The sequence below is a fragment of the Telopea speciosissima genome, chromosome 9, assembly GCF_018873765.1.
Source record: "Telopea speciosissima isolate NSW1024214 ecotype Mountain lineage chromosome 9, Tspe_v1, whole genome shotgun sequence".
Lineage (NCBI taxonomy): Eukaryota > Viridiplantae > Streptophyta > Magnoliopsida > Proteales > Proteaceae > Telopea > Telopea speciosissima.
This window is the reverse complement of record NC_057924.1, coordinates 5,646,272-5,663,648: the sequence shown is the minus strand read 5'-3', so window position 1 is coordinate 5,663,648 and position 17,377 is coordinate 5,646,272. Positions and strand designations below refer to the sequence as shown.

The 17,377-nt window shown below is 37.7% G+C and overlaps 1 protein-coding gene across 3 annotated transcripts; it reads right to left on the bottom strand.

The window, feature by feature from the left end:
• Positions 1-3,683: 3,683 nt before the first annotated feature.
• LOC122639893 (1-acyl-sn-glycerol-3-phosphate acyltransferase-like) lies at positions 3,684-13,254 on the bottom strand. 3 transcript variants are annotated; one of them, XM_043832916.1, is made up of 6 exons: positions 13,244-13,254; positions 8,693-9,097; positions 5,594-5,692; positions 5,422-5,515; positions 4,761-5,036; positions 3,684-3,803 (listed from the first exon to the last, which is right to left on the bottom strand). In XM_043832916.1, the coding sequence occupies exons 2-5, from the start codon at positions 9,011-9,013 to the stop codon at positions 4,762-4,764; spliced, it is 789 nt and encodes a 262-aa protein (XP_043688851.1). In that variant the 5' UTR covers positions 9,014-9,097; positions 13,244-13,254; the 3' UTR covers positions 3,684-3,803; position 4,761. The 3 variants fall into 3 exon arrangements, with proteins under 3 accessions (XP_043688851.1, XP_043688850.1, XP_043688852.1); XM_043832915.1 differs by lacking the exon at positions 13,244-13,254 and adding an exon at positions 6,156-6,305; XM_043832917.1 differs by lacking the exons at positions 3,684-3,803; positions 4,761-5,036; positions 13,244-13,254 and adding exons at positions 5,308-5,340; positions 6,156-6,305 and having other exon boundaries at positions 5,423-5,515.
• Positions 13,255-17,377: the final 4,123 nt, after the last annotated feature.

The window sequence follows — 17,377 nt, the reverse complement described above, 5'->3', positions numbered from 1 at the left end:
CTTATTGCATGTTTATAAAATGTTTGGCAGAAGACCGAAGCAATAGGTGAAGGCCCCATACAGTTAAAGTTGGAATTTCATAGGTCAATGCATTGGCAGCCACTTTGGTGCAAATTTTAGAAGGTTTAATTGAAAAACTGGGCAAAGTAATCTTTATAAGAAATGTATTTCGTGGAGTCTTACTGTCTTAGATCCACCGCAACTTGTTTCACGTCATTCTGATCTAGGACGGAGGAGTTATGGCAATCTTTGTATGACTGCACAGAAATTGAGTAAATTGGGAGAATGTGAACGAGTTTAAGGTAGCTACTAAAAGTTTTCCTGCAAATAGATGTCTATTAAAATATCTCACATCCACCTGAACATTTTTTATTTCTAGGAAAATCCCAAAATTCGAGGTAAAACCTCATGAAAATGATAGATTCTATTTCGTGCAATCTGGTAGGCCAGGAGGATCCTATTAAGGTGTTTCTATCGTACCGTATCAATATAAGGATGGCCAAGATGGTATGATTTCGTTTGAACAGATTCTGTGAAGATACTAAGGTTGGGGACGGTGTAGATACCATCAAAATTTTTCCCATTGGTTCGGCACATCGACCCTTGGTACGTCGTATAGCACTGTATGATCCGACTGATACAGTATGTCGCAGGTGCAATATTTCTATCTTAAAGATTCTATTTGTATTCCATCTATTAGCCACTACATACTCATAGTAAAGAGGACCAATGAACCAACGTAATGATTTTGAAAATTTTGGGCTGTTTTTGACAATCATAAGAGAACAACACATACTTCCATGCCCTTTCTTGTGATCTCTATGGAACTTAAGACTCCCATGATCCCTCTTGTGATCTTTATTGAACTTTGCACCGTATTTCATGGCAACTTTTGTTAGAACTTTTATCCACTCGAGTGTGGCGCACTACATTTTATCGGGAAAAAAAAGTGTGGTGCAGTATCCAATGCGTAGGAATCAAACTATATGTGCCACGATGATCAAAACAACCGTGTCCAACAGCTAAAACCTTTCAAAACCTTGGAATAGGGTTTCTCAGATCTGAAATACCTCTTCCTGGGTGTTCCCAAACTCAGCAGCGTCTCTGGAGGTAAATCAGTATGTTGCACACTCCTCCATGTGCACGTGGATCGAGCAATCGTCATTGAAATATTCTCTGTGAAATCCATGTTGTATGTACATTTTTATACGTTTTTCTCTTCACATAGACGTTCCTTTCGTTTTTTTGAGTGCACAGCAATTCCCGGATCACAAAACGGAGTTAAAACGAGTGAGATATCCTAGTTTTAGTGAAACCCGGCGAACCAGGGGTATTTCTGTAAATTTTCTAATGATTTCGTGACATCACATCACTCACGAGGGACGACGTGCATTACCGTGCGTCACAAGGAAGGTCGGATGCATTCTAGGTCGTCCGATCGGCATATTCAAATGTGGGTTCAATAAGGGCTGTCAGATCTTCAAGATCGGGTCAGGTAAATGCGGGGTAAACCAGAACGTATAGATAAGAATCTTATATGGATTAAAGTACGCCTCAGCATCATAGGATCAGGGACTACGAAAGGTTATGTGGTTCTGTTTACTCTCAGACGTAAGATCAGACTCCTAATATGGTGGTTAATAGATGTAGTAAAAATAGAATCTTTAAGAGAGAAATATTGCCCCTTCGACATACCGTATCAGAGGGATCATAAAGTGCTCTACGGCATACAAAGGCTCGATGTGCAGAACCAATAGGAAAACAATCGCTGGTATCTACACCGTCCCCAACCTTTTTATCTTCACAGAATCCGTTCAAACGGAATCGTTCAATCTGGACCATCCACAGTTTGATACTGTATGACAGAGACACCTTAAAAGGATCTCCCAGGCTACCAGACTGCACGAAATAGAATCTATCATGTTGCACGAGGTTTTACCTCGAATTTTGAGATTTTCCCTGAAATAAAAAATGTTCAGAACGCTGTGAGACACTTTAATAAACATCCTTTTGCACGAAAAACTTCCAATAGCTATCTTAAACTCCTTCACACTCTCTCAATTTACTCATTTTTTGCGCAGTCGTACGGAGATTGCCATAACTCTTCCGCCCGAGATCAGAATGATGTGAAACAAGTTGCCTTGGAACTAAGACTCAACGAACTACATTTCTCGTGAATATTACATTGCCCAATTTTTTCATTAAACCTTTTAAAATTTGCACCAAAGTGGCTGTCAATGCATTGACCTATGAAATTCCAACTTTAATTGTATGGGGCCTTCACCTATTGCTTTGGTCTTCTGCCAAATAATTTATAAACATGTAATAAGCCTGTCAAAGCTTTCAAAATCTATCAACTCTATCTGGAAACATCTATAATAATGTTAAACCTGTTTGCACCAAATTGATCTGTCTACACTACAAACTGACCGTCTATCTTTGCCGGGGCTGCCACATCCCTTGCATATCATCTAAAAACCTATAGAGTACCACGAAAAACTGTCACACAAGTTTCCAACAATAACAACCCATGATCCATTTGCCGAGCAAAGTTTCTTCTAGGATGTTCTGTTTTAGGGTATTTTTGTGAGTGAAAAGAATATGGAAACTTAATTGATTCAAATGGAATCAGTTTGGGGTTTGGAGGATTGATCCCATGCCTGAAAGCAACTCCAACTATGTATTTTGTGGCTGAATGGTCGGAGTTTATTAGAAATCAAAATAAAAGTTTGGAACTGGGATGTAAGTTGCGGACTGTAACTATTTCCTGGCCTAGAGGAACCCATTTTCGGCCTACCCATGGAATTAAATCCATGATAGGATGGATCAGATGGTCATGATCATCCGATATTGAGTGGTCACAAAGATCAGTAGGTCACTTCCATATCGTGTCTGCTACATCAAGCTTTATAAAAATTTCTTTAGAGAAGGGCAAATCAAACATTATTTTATCACCTCTTTGGACCAATGAATAAATAATTTGTTAGACAATCTATGTCCATCGCATCAAATTGAATGGTGCCTTGAAAAAAAGGGGCACTTATTAATGTGACAAATGGAGGCACTTATAGATCTTATGATTAGGGATGTAAAGTTGTAAAACAATATGATTGTTAGAGCTTTTGAAACATGGCCAACTAAGGTTGTATCTTTGAAAAAATTTGATTTAACAAATTAAGATTGATTATTACACAGAAATAATTTGACTCATCATTTAACTATTCTAGCATATTATTAATAGAAGGTAAAAGGTATACAATAACCTCATATTCAGGGTTACTTTGAGAGGGTATAGCATACAGGTTTTTTTAAATTGTACAAATCCATCTAGTTCTAAGCTAAATCAAGGTTACATGCTACACTCTCCTCAACAATACAGGAAAAACTATGCTTAATTTTCCAGTACCAGGCAGTGCTCAAATAATTTTACATTATTTCATACCATTCTTAAACAGCTCAAGTTACAAATAGCCATATCTGCAATTACTTTTGTTTTATTCTTTACATATCTAATTGACACTATAAAGCAGTATATGTTCTTCTCCAAGGTGAAAATCTTTCAATTATGGAAACTCTTCGGCCATAATCATTCTCAACCAACTGATCCCTCACGCTTCAAGTTCATGAGCTGGTTTACTTTGGCACCAAACTCATCACTAAGCTATTCGAAGACATATCCATACAAAAACCCAGAAATCATGGGCTTTGCTGTAAATTCCCCTTTGACAAAAGAAGAATAGTTGATCTTCACTAATTTTGGAGGTGCTAGCTTTATGTTCAATGGGGGCTGTGGGGTTCTTCACCTGTTCAACCAATGGATCAATCCATTAAGCATAATTAATCAATGTACACAACAATAGATAATAACCTCTATGGAAAATTTATTTTCCAAGCTTTAAAAAAATTATATTTTATCCTTGTGACTGAAATGAGAATTCGCTGGAAATTCACAATTCAATATCAATATCTTGAGTATTTCAATAAAACAAAATTTCAGACCAAAATTTTAAAATTGAATTCAAAAAAAATCTGAAGCTCAAAATAAGTTGGAAATAGGAAAAAAATATTTTCCTAATTTTTAGAATCCAAAAGATTCTAAAATTTCTAAAAAAAAATCCATAGTAAAAAAGTTTAACAACATGAAATCATCGAGATTCCAATTACAATGTCACCCTGAAATCCAAACCTAAACTTCAAAAAAAAAAAAAAAAAATCTGCAAAATCTAAGACCATAATTTGTATAACCAAATGTATGATATCAGCCAATAGATTCACCCACACTAATAATACAAAAAACAAAAGAAACATAAAGGTCAATGCAATTCATCCTCAATCTACACAAGGAAGCTCAGTTGGCAACGACCAACACCTCTCACAATTATGAGGTCATGAGTTTTACTCTCCTTGGGCCTACGCCAACCTAACCGCCGCCCTCCCCCCCCCCCCCCCCCGCCACCCAAAAAAAAAAAAAAGAAAAAAAGAAAATCTATATGAAATCAAGGACTTGTTTTTTTTGGATTTACGAAATCAAGGAATCAAGGGTCCATGGTGGCCGATCGCATAATAACATAATCGAATAACATAAAACTGATACCCAGATTAAGTACCAAGAAATTTTGCTCTATCCATTAGCCCTTTTTCATCTTTCCTATTAAGTTATGAGATGAGTTATCAATTACTCATTGAAAGCTTTCAATTGCAATCATTTTAGTATTTTTTAACAAGGGTCTTCTGTGGAAAGCAAAACAGACTCAAGGTACCTTAGTTGCCAGTTTGATCTCTTACACTATCTTCCTCTTCAGATACCAGAGGTCTTTGGGCCTCTGGAAGGTGTTTGACATAGATGTCATGTACCATTTTAATGTAGTCATCAATCTTGTCGGTTATCCAATCTTCAGTTCTTATCGGAGGAAGAAACTTTACAGTTAGAGGTGCTGGCTTAACATGTAAACTGTTTTTTCTCCATGCTAGGTGTGTCCCTGTCAGAACCATCGGAACAATAGGGAGCCGAGATTGCAATGCCATGTGAACAAATAAAAGAAAAATATAAATAAACTGGGAATGAAATGAAGAAAAAGAATAAGACAAGATAATGAGAAATCTCAAATCTGAGACCAGAAACAAAATAAACTAGGGATGCTTCATAAGTAATGTAACTTCGGGGGGGTGTATACACCATTTGATAGGTTATACTAACCAATGCCATGGATACGATAGTTAAGACCATAACTTCCAGGCTAGGAGATCCAGTTAAGACCCATTTAGATCCATTTTATTATCATCACCTGGGTCGTTCAACTTCAAGAATTGTGCTCTAATTTTTCATACTATCTGGATGATCTGCAATACACAGAATAATAGAAGAAAAATAGAATTGGGGGGGAGGGAGGGGAAAGGAAAGTAGACATCTTGTACTCATTACCTTCTTAAATGGAAGCAATCTTCCATTTTTGGATCGGGTTCCCTCGGGAAAAATGATCAATGATAGATTGTTCTCAACAATTGCACGAGCAGCCTAAGCTTAGCAGAAGTCAGAGTACGAAATATGGCCAAAATAGAAGTTGAAGAGATTTTAGAGAAAGAAAAGTAGTACCTGTTTCATTGACTCAATGGCTGAACTTGGGTTGGAACGATCTATACGAAGATGGTTTGCTAACACATATAACTGTCCAAACAGGGGGTACCATACGATCTGCACAAAGAGAAACTTTCTCTTGACTTTCCTTGTTAAATTCCCTTATGGATGTTGCTTCCATCCTTTTGGGGCATTTATGCAAGTCAAAAGGAGTTTGAACTTTCCCACAGAGTGAACATCTATTAAAACCAGATACCTTGGGTTCGGAAGTGCCTTCACTGCCAATTTAAATCATAGACATTGATCTGAGTTATTTGATCATAGTGGGTTGCTTCTTAGATAATAGTGCAAATTCATTTGTCCCGTAAAATATAGAACGAAAACTTGACCAGATGGAAATAAGGACTCTACAGCTCATCCATGAGCTGCCATAAATTGAAAATTCAACATTGATGCATATGGGAGTAAAGGCACTACCAACCTTGATGATTCTCAGAACCAATATATTTCTCTACATATATCCGAAATTTAATTTTTCAGGAAGCCTGCCATTGCTACAGTAAATGTGTGCCACCCGTACCTCTTTTTTGGCAATGCCAACAGTGCCCGTTGGAGTCAACCACATTACAAGAAAAACATCTAGAGGAGATGCATGGTTACTGATATAAATAGCCCTTGTTTTGGAGAATTCGGCACCTTCTATCTTTATTGGATTTCCCAAAATCCACATCTGCAATCACCATTCCAGTCAAGAATCATCAACTGACAAATGCACAAAGAATAATTCCCAGGAAGTTATTCAGGACATAAATTACGTAGAAACAATATGCTTTCTATGAAGGGAAGTATAGGCATTGGTGAGGCTGGAGTTGATAGCCCAATGCAAGATCTTTTGCTCAAAGTGGCCACTCTCAAGACTTGACTAGGATAGGCAACACTCAAGTATACTATTGAAACATAATAGACACCAATTGAAAGTCCCTATTACTTATCAAAAAAAAAAAAAAGATTCCCCATCTAATTCCATTATAATTTTCAAATTATGATACAAGTTTGGTTTGTCAGCTTTCCTAAATCAATCATCTAGAAAATGCACAATGGATCCCCTGTAGAGTCCTTAATGGAATTATGTTATAGGTTTGAAAGTGAATATTTAAGGAAATGTGTAGGCCTGTGACCAAGGCCTTCAGCACTCTACCTTCACTATATATAATTTGCCTCCCATAGTCCTTTAGTTATTGCCTCCTTTTGGCTCTTCTATAGTCTGCCCTTTGTACTTATGGTGTACTGTGTCCCTCAAGAACACAACATAGTTGGCTCAAGGCACAGTTAGTCAGGTGTCGTTTGTCTTTGTCCTTTGTTTCATGGCCATTCATGAACTTCTATTGACCTTCACCATAAGCATGATTGAGTTCCCTGACAATCTGCTCTTATCTTCACCATGAGAATGATTTGTTTCCCTAAGTGTTGTATCTCTATACCTTTGAAGTGGCATTACATTGATCCTAGTGATCCTTAGTACATTTTTTTCCCCTTTTCTTTAAAACTTCTTGGATTCCCCATTCAAGCACTTCATTATGTGATACCCTATATATTTTTGTCAGCTCTCCTGCAATTAGTTATATGCTTTACACTTAATTTAGTGTTACTGATTATACCCCACAATATGCACGTTTTCTGATCTTCAAATGGATCCTTAAACTTAGTTGCATGCAGGAAGCTTGGTACAGGACAGGGAAGCTATCACTACTCACTCTGGCATCAGTTCTTGCTTCTGCTTCTCACCCCAGTAACTATGTCTAGATCCAATTGTATACAATGATTCAACTTCGATTTTTATCTGATCTACCCCATCAACCTCTAAATATACCTGGTGTTTTTATTGTTAAAGATAGAGTGAGTTGGCACAATATAAACAGCTAAAGAGTTCCACAAAGTTTCTTAAATTAGCTTTATTTAATCCCTAGATGTATTCTACATTCACTAAAAGAGAGTCCCAGTGCACAAGGCTCCCACTACTGCAGGGTCTGGGAGGGGCAAATGTACGCAGCCTTACATGTGTGCTTTTTCGAGAAAAATTCAAATTGCACACCAACCCTGGAATATTAGCAGGTAAGAACTGCCATATTGTATTCAGATCACTTACTGATTCTGAATCAGAATAAGACTGCACGATCTCCCCACAGGCCAAGATACTCTACTATCCTGTAGTATTCAATTGGGTGATAAATTTCAAGCAGGTTAAGTGTTTCATGTACAAGATTGATAGTTTTGACATGGGAATCCCATGTAGACTATAGGTTATTCTTTGCCACTAAAGGCTGAATATGATATGGATTAAATCCTCATTGCCATGAAGAATGTTCACTAAATAATCCACAAATATTAGTTGAGGATCTTCAGTTCTTTGGTGAAGGCACAAAGGCCAGCAATGCAGAGATTCATATATGCTAACCTTTATCATTAATCAAATACAGGAAGCCTCCAGCCCATCCATGGGTAGACAGATTTGCTGTATCTGGGCAGCAGCTGTAGGCTCACAATCTACTTCAGTGATTGCTGGAAGTGTGGGTGTTACTATTTCACATTGACCACTCTTAAACTGATCACAGTATGAAGCAATATTGCATGAAATTTGAGGGATGAATAGGGAACCCATTTCCTCCTTCAGTGTCTACATTTTCACAAATTTTTGTCTCATGATTTCGTCTGTGTAATGGTGTAGATTCTGCATTCTGGGCGATGGCCTCAATACTTGAAGTGTAAGATATTTAAGAAATCCACATTCATAAACAGACACTGTTTCAACCGTTCTGTAGAGAGTACGGAAAAGGAAAGGAAAACCATAATTTAAACCTAATATCAGAAGCTTACTATTTCAGCTACCAAACAAGAAGCTAATTAAAAGCAAAAACATCAGTTGAAATAAGAAAAACCAATAATTTTTACTGCAACAAGACAAACAGAGAAGTTTGATTCAGAAAACTGAGGCATGTACTAGGAATCAGAAGAATGTGCAAGCTTCAGAAAAAAAAAGTGGGGTGAAAGGAAACATGGGTTGCAAAATTCGAAATTCTAAAAACAGAAAGAGGAGACTTCGGCAAAGAGGAAATTTACCAATAACCTTCCAGTCACATGACCATAAACATTTCCCTGCCTAATCCTCGCATAAGGCCATGGTAGCAGCACAAGCATGATCAGGGCCCACACAAAGGTCGTGAACATCATCGTCACGAAACAGATAACAATCTTTATACAGGATATCACAATAGCGATCCAACTGTTGTCGTCCACAAAGACATCGGTCTTCTGTTTCGGTATCCCTGCTTCTCTCCGCTTAACTTTCGATGATTCTCCGACATTGGAAAGGGAACTTGCATTGAAGCAGCTCTCCAACCTACGATTCCGTAGAACTGAACTACCTCCAGCACTCTCCATTCAGCAAACTAATTCCAAATAATTTTCACGATCCTTAAAACTCAAAGTTAGATACAGGTATTAATTGGAGCGAGGACAGCAAAGCTCTTCTAGTTCCAGATTGAGTTAAGAAGTCGAAAACCCCGTTCTTCTGCTCCAAAACAACACGAAGTGGCTGAACCGTATCAACTTCGTAGACTTATAGGGATGATAGTTAAGTTTAATCTAAAGCTGCAGAACAATGTCCACCGGAGTCTTACTTCAACAAATCACTAGAAACCTCAGCACCTTCAAAACAAAGAGTTTCCAGAGTCGATAAAGAGATTCAGATGAACTCCAATGTGAAAACGATGCTTCCAGTTCTTAGAAAAATTGGATTTGTAGACCCAACTTTATCGGGTAAATCTCACTGTTAAAGAAAACCGAAATTTCAAAGACGTATTCAAGGAAAGAATCAAAGGCAGAAGAGATTTTTGAGAGAAAAGAGGATGCAAAGCTACAGATAAGGTTGCGAAGTCGATGAAGAAAGTGTGAGCCGCTCAATTTCTTTCTGGACTAGAAATACTTAAATATTAATTCTCGTCTCAGAGACGTCTCAGAGTAACGGAACGCTATGGTGGCTCTGTCGATCCATATTCCATTAGGACCATCACCATGGTAGAAACACATTTTTCCTGTTTTACGCTTTGCTTAATATTTTAATATCGATACTGCCCCTGCTATATGCTTTGCCCGAAGTGCCCCTAAAATATGACTATTGACGTGTAAAAATCCTCTGCGGTGCCACATGGTCTCTACTGTGCCGTCGGATGTGCACTGTCGCCCCGCCGGTACTGCTCAGAGGATCCTGGGTCGACTATTGACTACGGGATGTTTTTCGAGCATGTATTCTGATAAGAGAATAATTTATTTTATTTTTTTTAAAAGAAAGGATTTCCACGCTGCTCGTATAGGAGGAATCTTCCACATTATTGCAAATCATTGTGTAAGAAATGTTTTCATGAACAAAGGGGGCTCAGATGGTTGGAGAAGAGAGATATTATTAGTCATGGTTCATCAAAATTTCGCGATATATTGTTGAAATTTCGGTAAATTTCGACACTATCGAGACGAGATGGACTTTCGAAATGAAAAATGTTCAAATTTCGTGAAATTTCGGTATACTTCATAAAATTTTGATATATTTCGTGAAATTTCATAAATTTGTTTTATTACTTTGTTTAAATTTCTTATTATGTCTTTTAATACTTAAACAATATGTATTTAACTATTTATACATCAGGGTCCGACTGTATACTATCAATCAAGGGTGCAAACCCTAAACACCACTTTGGGTTCATGTTTTTTGCAATATGAATGTTTAAATGTGTTTATTTAACTTAAATAAAGGTGTACATGAAGTATCAGACCTTAATATGGCAAAAAAATCCACCAAGATGAAGTGCCGAAATATGACAAAAAAAATACCATATTTCGCCGAAATGGCGAGACGAGACAAAAATTCGAACTATGGTATCAATGTGGATCCCACTAAGGTCAAAATGTGAGAGGATGTGAAAAAAGATTCCCACACTATCAATGTTGGACATTTTTCCCTAAAAAAAAAAGGGGAAAATGTTTTCTGTTTGAGAACATGGCCTACGCCAACACTCCCATGTGTTTATCTCTCTCCTCCACCCCATGAAATAGCCGTAGAGTGAGGCGATCGGTAGAGATAGCCGTAGAGGGAGCAACAACGAAGAGGGTCTCCAAGGGCAATTCCAGCAGCAGTAAGGGACTCCGTCTCCGAGGGCTACTTCGGCAGCGAGAAAGGTGGGAGAGGATCAGTGAGAGAGGAGAGAGAATCCAGCAAGTTAGGGCTTTGTAAAATTTCCGATTCAACGGTGACCTTCCGATCTTCCCATGCCACATATCGTCTTCCCAGAGGAGTATTGGGCGATCAGAACTGTAAGTGATAAAAATCCGGGTAATTATTACAAACATTTCCTTTGTATGTTTGAAAATTTTCACTTCCCTTTTCTTTAATTTCTCCTGCAACCAAACGAAACCATATGTGGTGTTCATTTGAAGATATGTTGACTTGAAAGTTGAAACCCATTTGAAAGCCCATAATTCAAACAAGATGAATTGAGATCCAATCAGGAAGGGATGGTAGCATCTCCATCATATCTCGCAAGAAGAAAGTGGTCAGTGTCTGGATATGTTGGCTCGTTTGAGCTCCTCTGGGAGAGTTGGGTTTTCCATGAACAACCTTTGGCAATATCTAATCTATATATCTGACGATTGTATGGGTCTTCAACAAGATATTAACAACAGGAATGGAGCTCATGTATGTTTCAATCGATGTGCTTTGAGGAAAATGTCTTTCCCCTTACATCAGGAGCTGAGAAAGAAGCAAAATAGGTGCTTGAAAGATCTGTAATCTATGCTATGACGCCCAATCATCGGATAGCAAAGCCAGAAACACCGGAAAAAAAAATGCCTCTGTTAATCAATGAAGCTGTCTTTTCACCATGAAAACACCACTGAACATCAGGATTACAGAGAAGAGGAGCTTCTTCATGGTCATTATGCTGTCCTTGTTGTGGCATCATTCAAATGAGGTAATACCCATATGGATATTGAGAACAGTTGATTTCAGAGTCAAGCCTTCTGCTGGAACAGTAGTAATTTTAGTAATGTGAGAGTGAAACCTTGTTTTAGTCTTCTGTTCGATATGTTTCATCTGTAACATTTCAGCCTTATTCATGCTCATGAATTGCTTTTCAGTTTTTGGGTGATCTCCTTTGTCCATGGTCTAGGTGTGGAGGGGCAGAGAAAGATGATAAGTTGTGTGGAGACTGGAGAACAAGAAGAGTTTCATCTAGAGGTCAACTTTTCCTAATGTAGAAACTGAAACCTATCCATGATGCAGAAAACACAACGTGACAAAAAAAAAAACAATCAAATACTCAGTTAAAATGTGCTAAAAATTTATGAATGCAAGCAGTATTGGAAATGAAGCTACATATTACTGCAGTTTCAATCAATGGCAAAAGGATAACTTCCAACAAATTTAACTCTTCAGGTAGCTCATATTCACCTAGAACAATTTCTCAAATCAATATAGAAAGTGGAACAAGAAACCAAACCACCTCTCCTTACCAAAGAAACTGGAGCTCCTTGCTCTCTCTTTGATGATATCCTTGCAAAATGGTGGCCTTCTCCCAATCATATGTGTAAACTTAGAAGATACTTCAAGATTCAAGTTTTATACACTTTGCCTGTCTATCTGTTTGCCCCTACATCTGTCATCTAAGTAATGAAACCTCAAGCATCTGAAGTATTTTCAAGACTAGAAGTCAATCAAGACCTCTTGTACCATATAACAGGCACAGTAGTGAGCACAATCTGACATTCATCTCTCCATACCACAGTTTGCAGTTACAGAATTTCGAGAAGCAGCAACATACAAACAGATAGTAAGCTGTTTTCATCAGGAGCTCTTACAGTTTCCAATGTGGGGTAACACTAACAGGGAAAGAAGTATTGGAATAGTATCCGGCTTACAGGACAGACTTTAGGGAGACATGATAATAGTTAAAAGGGATGCCATAGCATCTCTCATTGAGCTCTTTTTTTCTAGTTCCGAAATGTCCCAAGGTTTAAGGTGTTTTTTCCCCTTCAATCATTTTATGAATCACAGAATTTTATAAAGAAAGGTGGTAAGCCAGCCAATGTAAAGTACAACAAACAAACAAGCAAATGAAACTTACAGCATAAAAGCCAAAGAGCAGCTACACCACTACCAACTCTACTCAACAACCAAAAGTGATTGCCGTAGCTTCAAATCTTCAATACATAATATCCTAAGTACATTGACTCTCACCTCACTCCAGATTTTGCAAGTTCATCATCGATGGAATCAGTTGATCAAGAGGACTAGTTGGCCAAGGACCTTCACCAGACGCAGGTCAGTTGGGAAATTGGGAGCCACCAAAAGTGGGTCAGGTTAAAATAAATACAGATGCTTCTTCTGTTCAAGACTCCAAAACAGGGTAGCTGGAATGGTTATTAGAGATAACAAAAGAGTTTGTTGAGCAGTATCAGGTGAAAGGTCGAGGTGGATTTGGTGGAAGAGGCTGAAGCAAAGGCGGTCGTTCTGGCACTATATACAGCAAGGAAGCATGAAGCATGGACTATATAACTTACCATTGTGGAGATACATGCAGAATAAATCATGAATTGGATTGAAGACATCTAGTACCAGACCTCCAGTCATGGCATTGAAATCAATTCTCCCATTTGTTAGATAGAAATGTTCGAAAGAAAATACACACAATGTGGCACATCTTTTAGGCTACGTTTGGTCTAAAGCAGCAAATCTCAGTTGATCCTTTAATATGGGCCGCCAACAGTCTACCCATGTGACTGAAGTTGGATGTAATAAATGATATTCGCAAGTAAGAAAAAGTAAGCAGCATCACCAAAATAAAAAGTAAATTGAAAAAACTACTTTACACAGCCCTGTCTAGGAAGGGCTTCCTAAACAACCCATTCTCATTGTGCCATATGTGTTTTCTTCAGGTCTGAAACATGTGTTCTGTAATTATTCCAATTTTGTGATAGATTTCCATGGAAAGAAACTTATTTTGGGTGCTTTTAATATTTCTTATACTCTATTCTACAGAAATCTTGATTAAAATCACCGAGATTTTGTGAAATATTTCGGTTTCGAGTTTCGACAAAGGTCGAAATAAAACTGGGTGCGACTCAGTAGGAACGCAAAGTTTCGACTAGGTTTCGGTAGGATACAGTGCATATCAAAGCATTGTTTCAATCGAAATGGGTCGCAATTTTGACCCATTTTGTAAGTTTCAAGTGGTTTCACCTGTTAGAGTGGGGAAAACTCCAAAAAAAGAAAACTCAGATTTGATATTTTTGGCCAATCATCTACATTTCTTAGTGGAACAAACTCTTGGGGACTACTACTGACTACAACACATTAACAACACAACTATTTGCCGCATTTGAGAAAGATTTGTGTAAGATTTAAACTTTATAGTCTTTTCCCCCAAGGGTTTTGAGCCTTCTCGGAACTCGTACTGACATAGAGTTGGAGGAACGGTTACGTAGAGGCGTTTTAACCTTGGTTGTACACTTGTACTTGACTACTTGTAACATTTGTATACTTCTTGTACTTGTTACACTTTGACATTGTGCACTATTATTTTCCTCAAACCTAATGCATATTTTAGTTGTTTCATTGAATTTTGTGTGTTCTAATGCTAAATTATGTGTAGAATAGGTTATATTTGAGAAAGTATACACTATACAGCAGGGGACAACGTGTACTACCAACCTAGGGTACAAAACCAAACTACCATATTGGGCGTGTTTTTTTTACAATCTAAAGGTTCCATTATGTTAAAAAAATGCTTAATTAAGGTTTTCCTGAAGTTTCAAGCCAAAATATGGCCATTTGACCACCGAAATAGCCAAACAAACTGGTCAACCAAAACATGCAGAGTTTCAATCAAATTTCGGTCAAAACCCCAAATAATTCGGTTTCAACCAAGATCGAAACCAAGCAAACCGCAATCCCAAACCTTGCAGGTAAGACACCACTTGATGAAAGACTATGCGATTGAAGGTAGAATACCAGTTGCGTTTTCATTGGAGAAACCAACAGTAAACTGCTTCAGTTTAAGGGTTCAAGTGGTGAAGAAGAAAATCCTTCAGACTATCAGGTGATGGTGATTAATTATTTTCTTTTGAGGTATTCACTTGTCCATGGTCATGTGCCATCATCTATTTATGGTGCTTGAGTATCATGTGTTTAAGATACAGGGGTTAAGCAGACAAACTTTTTACAAATCAGTCTTAACGTCATTGTTTTTTGACAATTGTTGGTTGATGGTTCAAAATGTTGTTTTGAATATATTTGCATGATAATTTGTTACTTTTATATTTTGACCTTTCACCACTCCTAATTATGTGAATGTTAACTTGCTAACTTAGAAATCCTGATATCAGACTGTATCCGATTTCAGGGTCCACATCATTACTGTTGAGGAGAATTTTCCTGCAATTTATGGCCAGGTGCCTCCTATGTTGTGACCCAGCTTGCAGGGTCGCAAGTTCAAACCAACCCGGGCAAGTTCAAGTATGGATGTTTGTTGTTTATGCTCCGTTTTTTGGCTCTTTGTATTTAAATTTAATTTTAATTGATTTAATTTTTCTATTTTTTGTGAATATTTGTCTGTTTAGGTCTTGGGAGCACTAATCATTTATTACTATTCCAATTGTTTTATTTTTTACACAATCAAAAGCTATACTTTTTCTTTAGTATAACAGGAAGCACACCAGGAAAAGAAAATACCTAATGAAATCATCATGTTGAAAGAGCTGAGCTTCTTGTACTTCTTGTATCAATAGTTATGTTATCTGTGGGAAAATATTGCAAAATCATTAAGCCCAAACTTAAATAGTAAACTATACAATAATTTACAGTTGTGTGCCTCACCCCCCACCTCCCCCACCACCACCACCCACCCCCCGACATGCCTCCTTTACATCCTTTAGTGGTCACCAAGGGGTTTGGTGGTTGCCCAGAAACCCTAATCCTAAAATGGACAATTAGGGCTAATTGGCTGGTAGGGAAAATAGGACAGAATATAGCTTATGGTTTTGGTTATATGCTCTGATAAAAGGACTATCAGAATAGATGGCAATAAATACCTAAAACAATAGTGAATACAAAGGACCAATTACGCAGAATAAGATATTTTGGATATCTTGAAATCCACAGTTCAGATAAGATTGAAACTGGGGTAAAATAGCCTCCTGAGATGGCCTACCAGTGACAAAACAGGGCAGAAACCCTCAATTGATTGAGGGGTGCGATTAGGCTTAATATAGATTGCGGCCAGAACAGAAGATAGGGAGTGATCGAGTATAAAACAAGATCTAAAATCGGAGTTTGAGGTGGGGTTTTGGGGGAACTGGTTAACAGAAAATAGTAGAAGAAATTTAGGTGAAATAGAGATATTTGAAGGATATGTAATCGAAATTGTAGGACTGGAAATTAGGTTCATAACAGGGTATCAAAGGAATGCTTAACAGACTAAGAAAATTAATCTGTTAATGGCAGAAATCAGAAGAATAGCAGCAGCAGAAGACTGCATTGATGAACCAGGTCATGACCGTGGGATTCTGACCATAAGCACACAAAGGCACCAAAGCGACATGCCTCCGCAAACCACTAAAGTTCTTATTCATTAATTCAAAAATCCATGTATTACAATGGTAAATATGATCCCTTTTTTATAAACTAACAGGACCCTAACTTTCTATTCCTAATTCCTACTACGCTTCAAACTTTAGAAACTTACATAATTTCCTTAGGTTGGGAGCTAGCCACCTGCCAAATTTTAGAGCCTAATACAATCAAATACCCTCCAAAGTATTAGTATGGTCCAACCACCACTGTCCACTCTCCCATAGTCTTGGATTTTTCAAAGCTTTACTTTTCCACTAAGCAAACTCCGTTTGAGCCAAACTTGACATGTGAGAAGGTGATCTTGAGGTCTACCTGCCACAAAATTTGGGTGGCATCTGATCTTCCATGTTGCACTTTTTTAGGGCCATTTAGGAAGCCTAAATGGACCCTTTAGGAAAACTGCCACCCAAAGTAAACACTAAAATAAAACAACAATAGTAATTCTCTAACAAACTCATTCACATCAATTTTCTCAACTTGGAAGGTCAATTGTTGTTTCGATCTAAAACCCTACAAATTCCAGAATCCTCCGAGTTTCTAGATTCTAAACATTGCCAAACGACTCAAATCTATTGGGGTGAATGGATAAAATAATATCAGCAACCAATTAGATATGAACAGTCAAATCACTATCAATATTTTATCAAAGAGAAAAATAGAAACAAAATCATAACACTGGGAACAGAGAAATTAATAAATGTAGCAGATAGATATTACAAGCAAAATCTACACGTAGATGGAAACTAAAAGCCAATCCAGACATCATCTTTGAACAATAACACCCTAAACAGACAAAACAAAACCAGCTGAAGGACATCATGATAAAAATAGCCCTTAAAAAATAACAACCCCCCCCCCCCCCCCCCCCACACACACACACATGATTTTTGTACAAAAGGACACAGCAATCAACTCCTGGTTCATTACTATAAACAGTAAAGAAGAAAGAATAGCAAGAATTTAAGGCATTACCTGATTCAGAAGGCCCCAGAAACCTTGCCAGAGAAACAAACCCAAGAAAATGGTACTTGAAGACAACTAATAAGAAATCCAAGACAATGGTACCTAGGAAGAGCTCTCTCCCATGAATTGAGCAACGACAACCCATGAAAACTCGCAGAAGC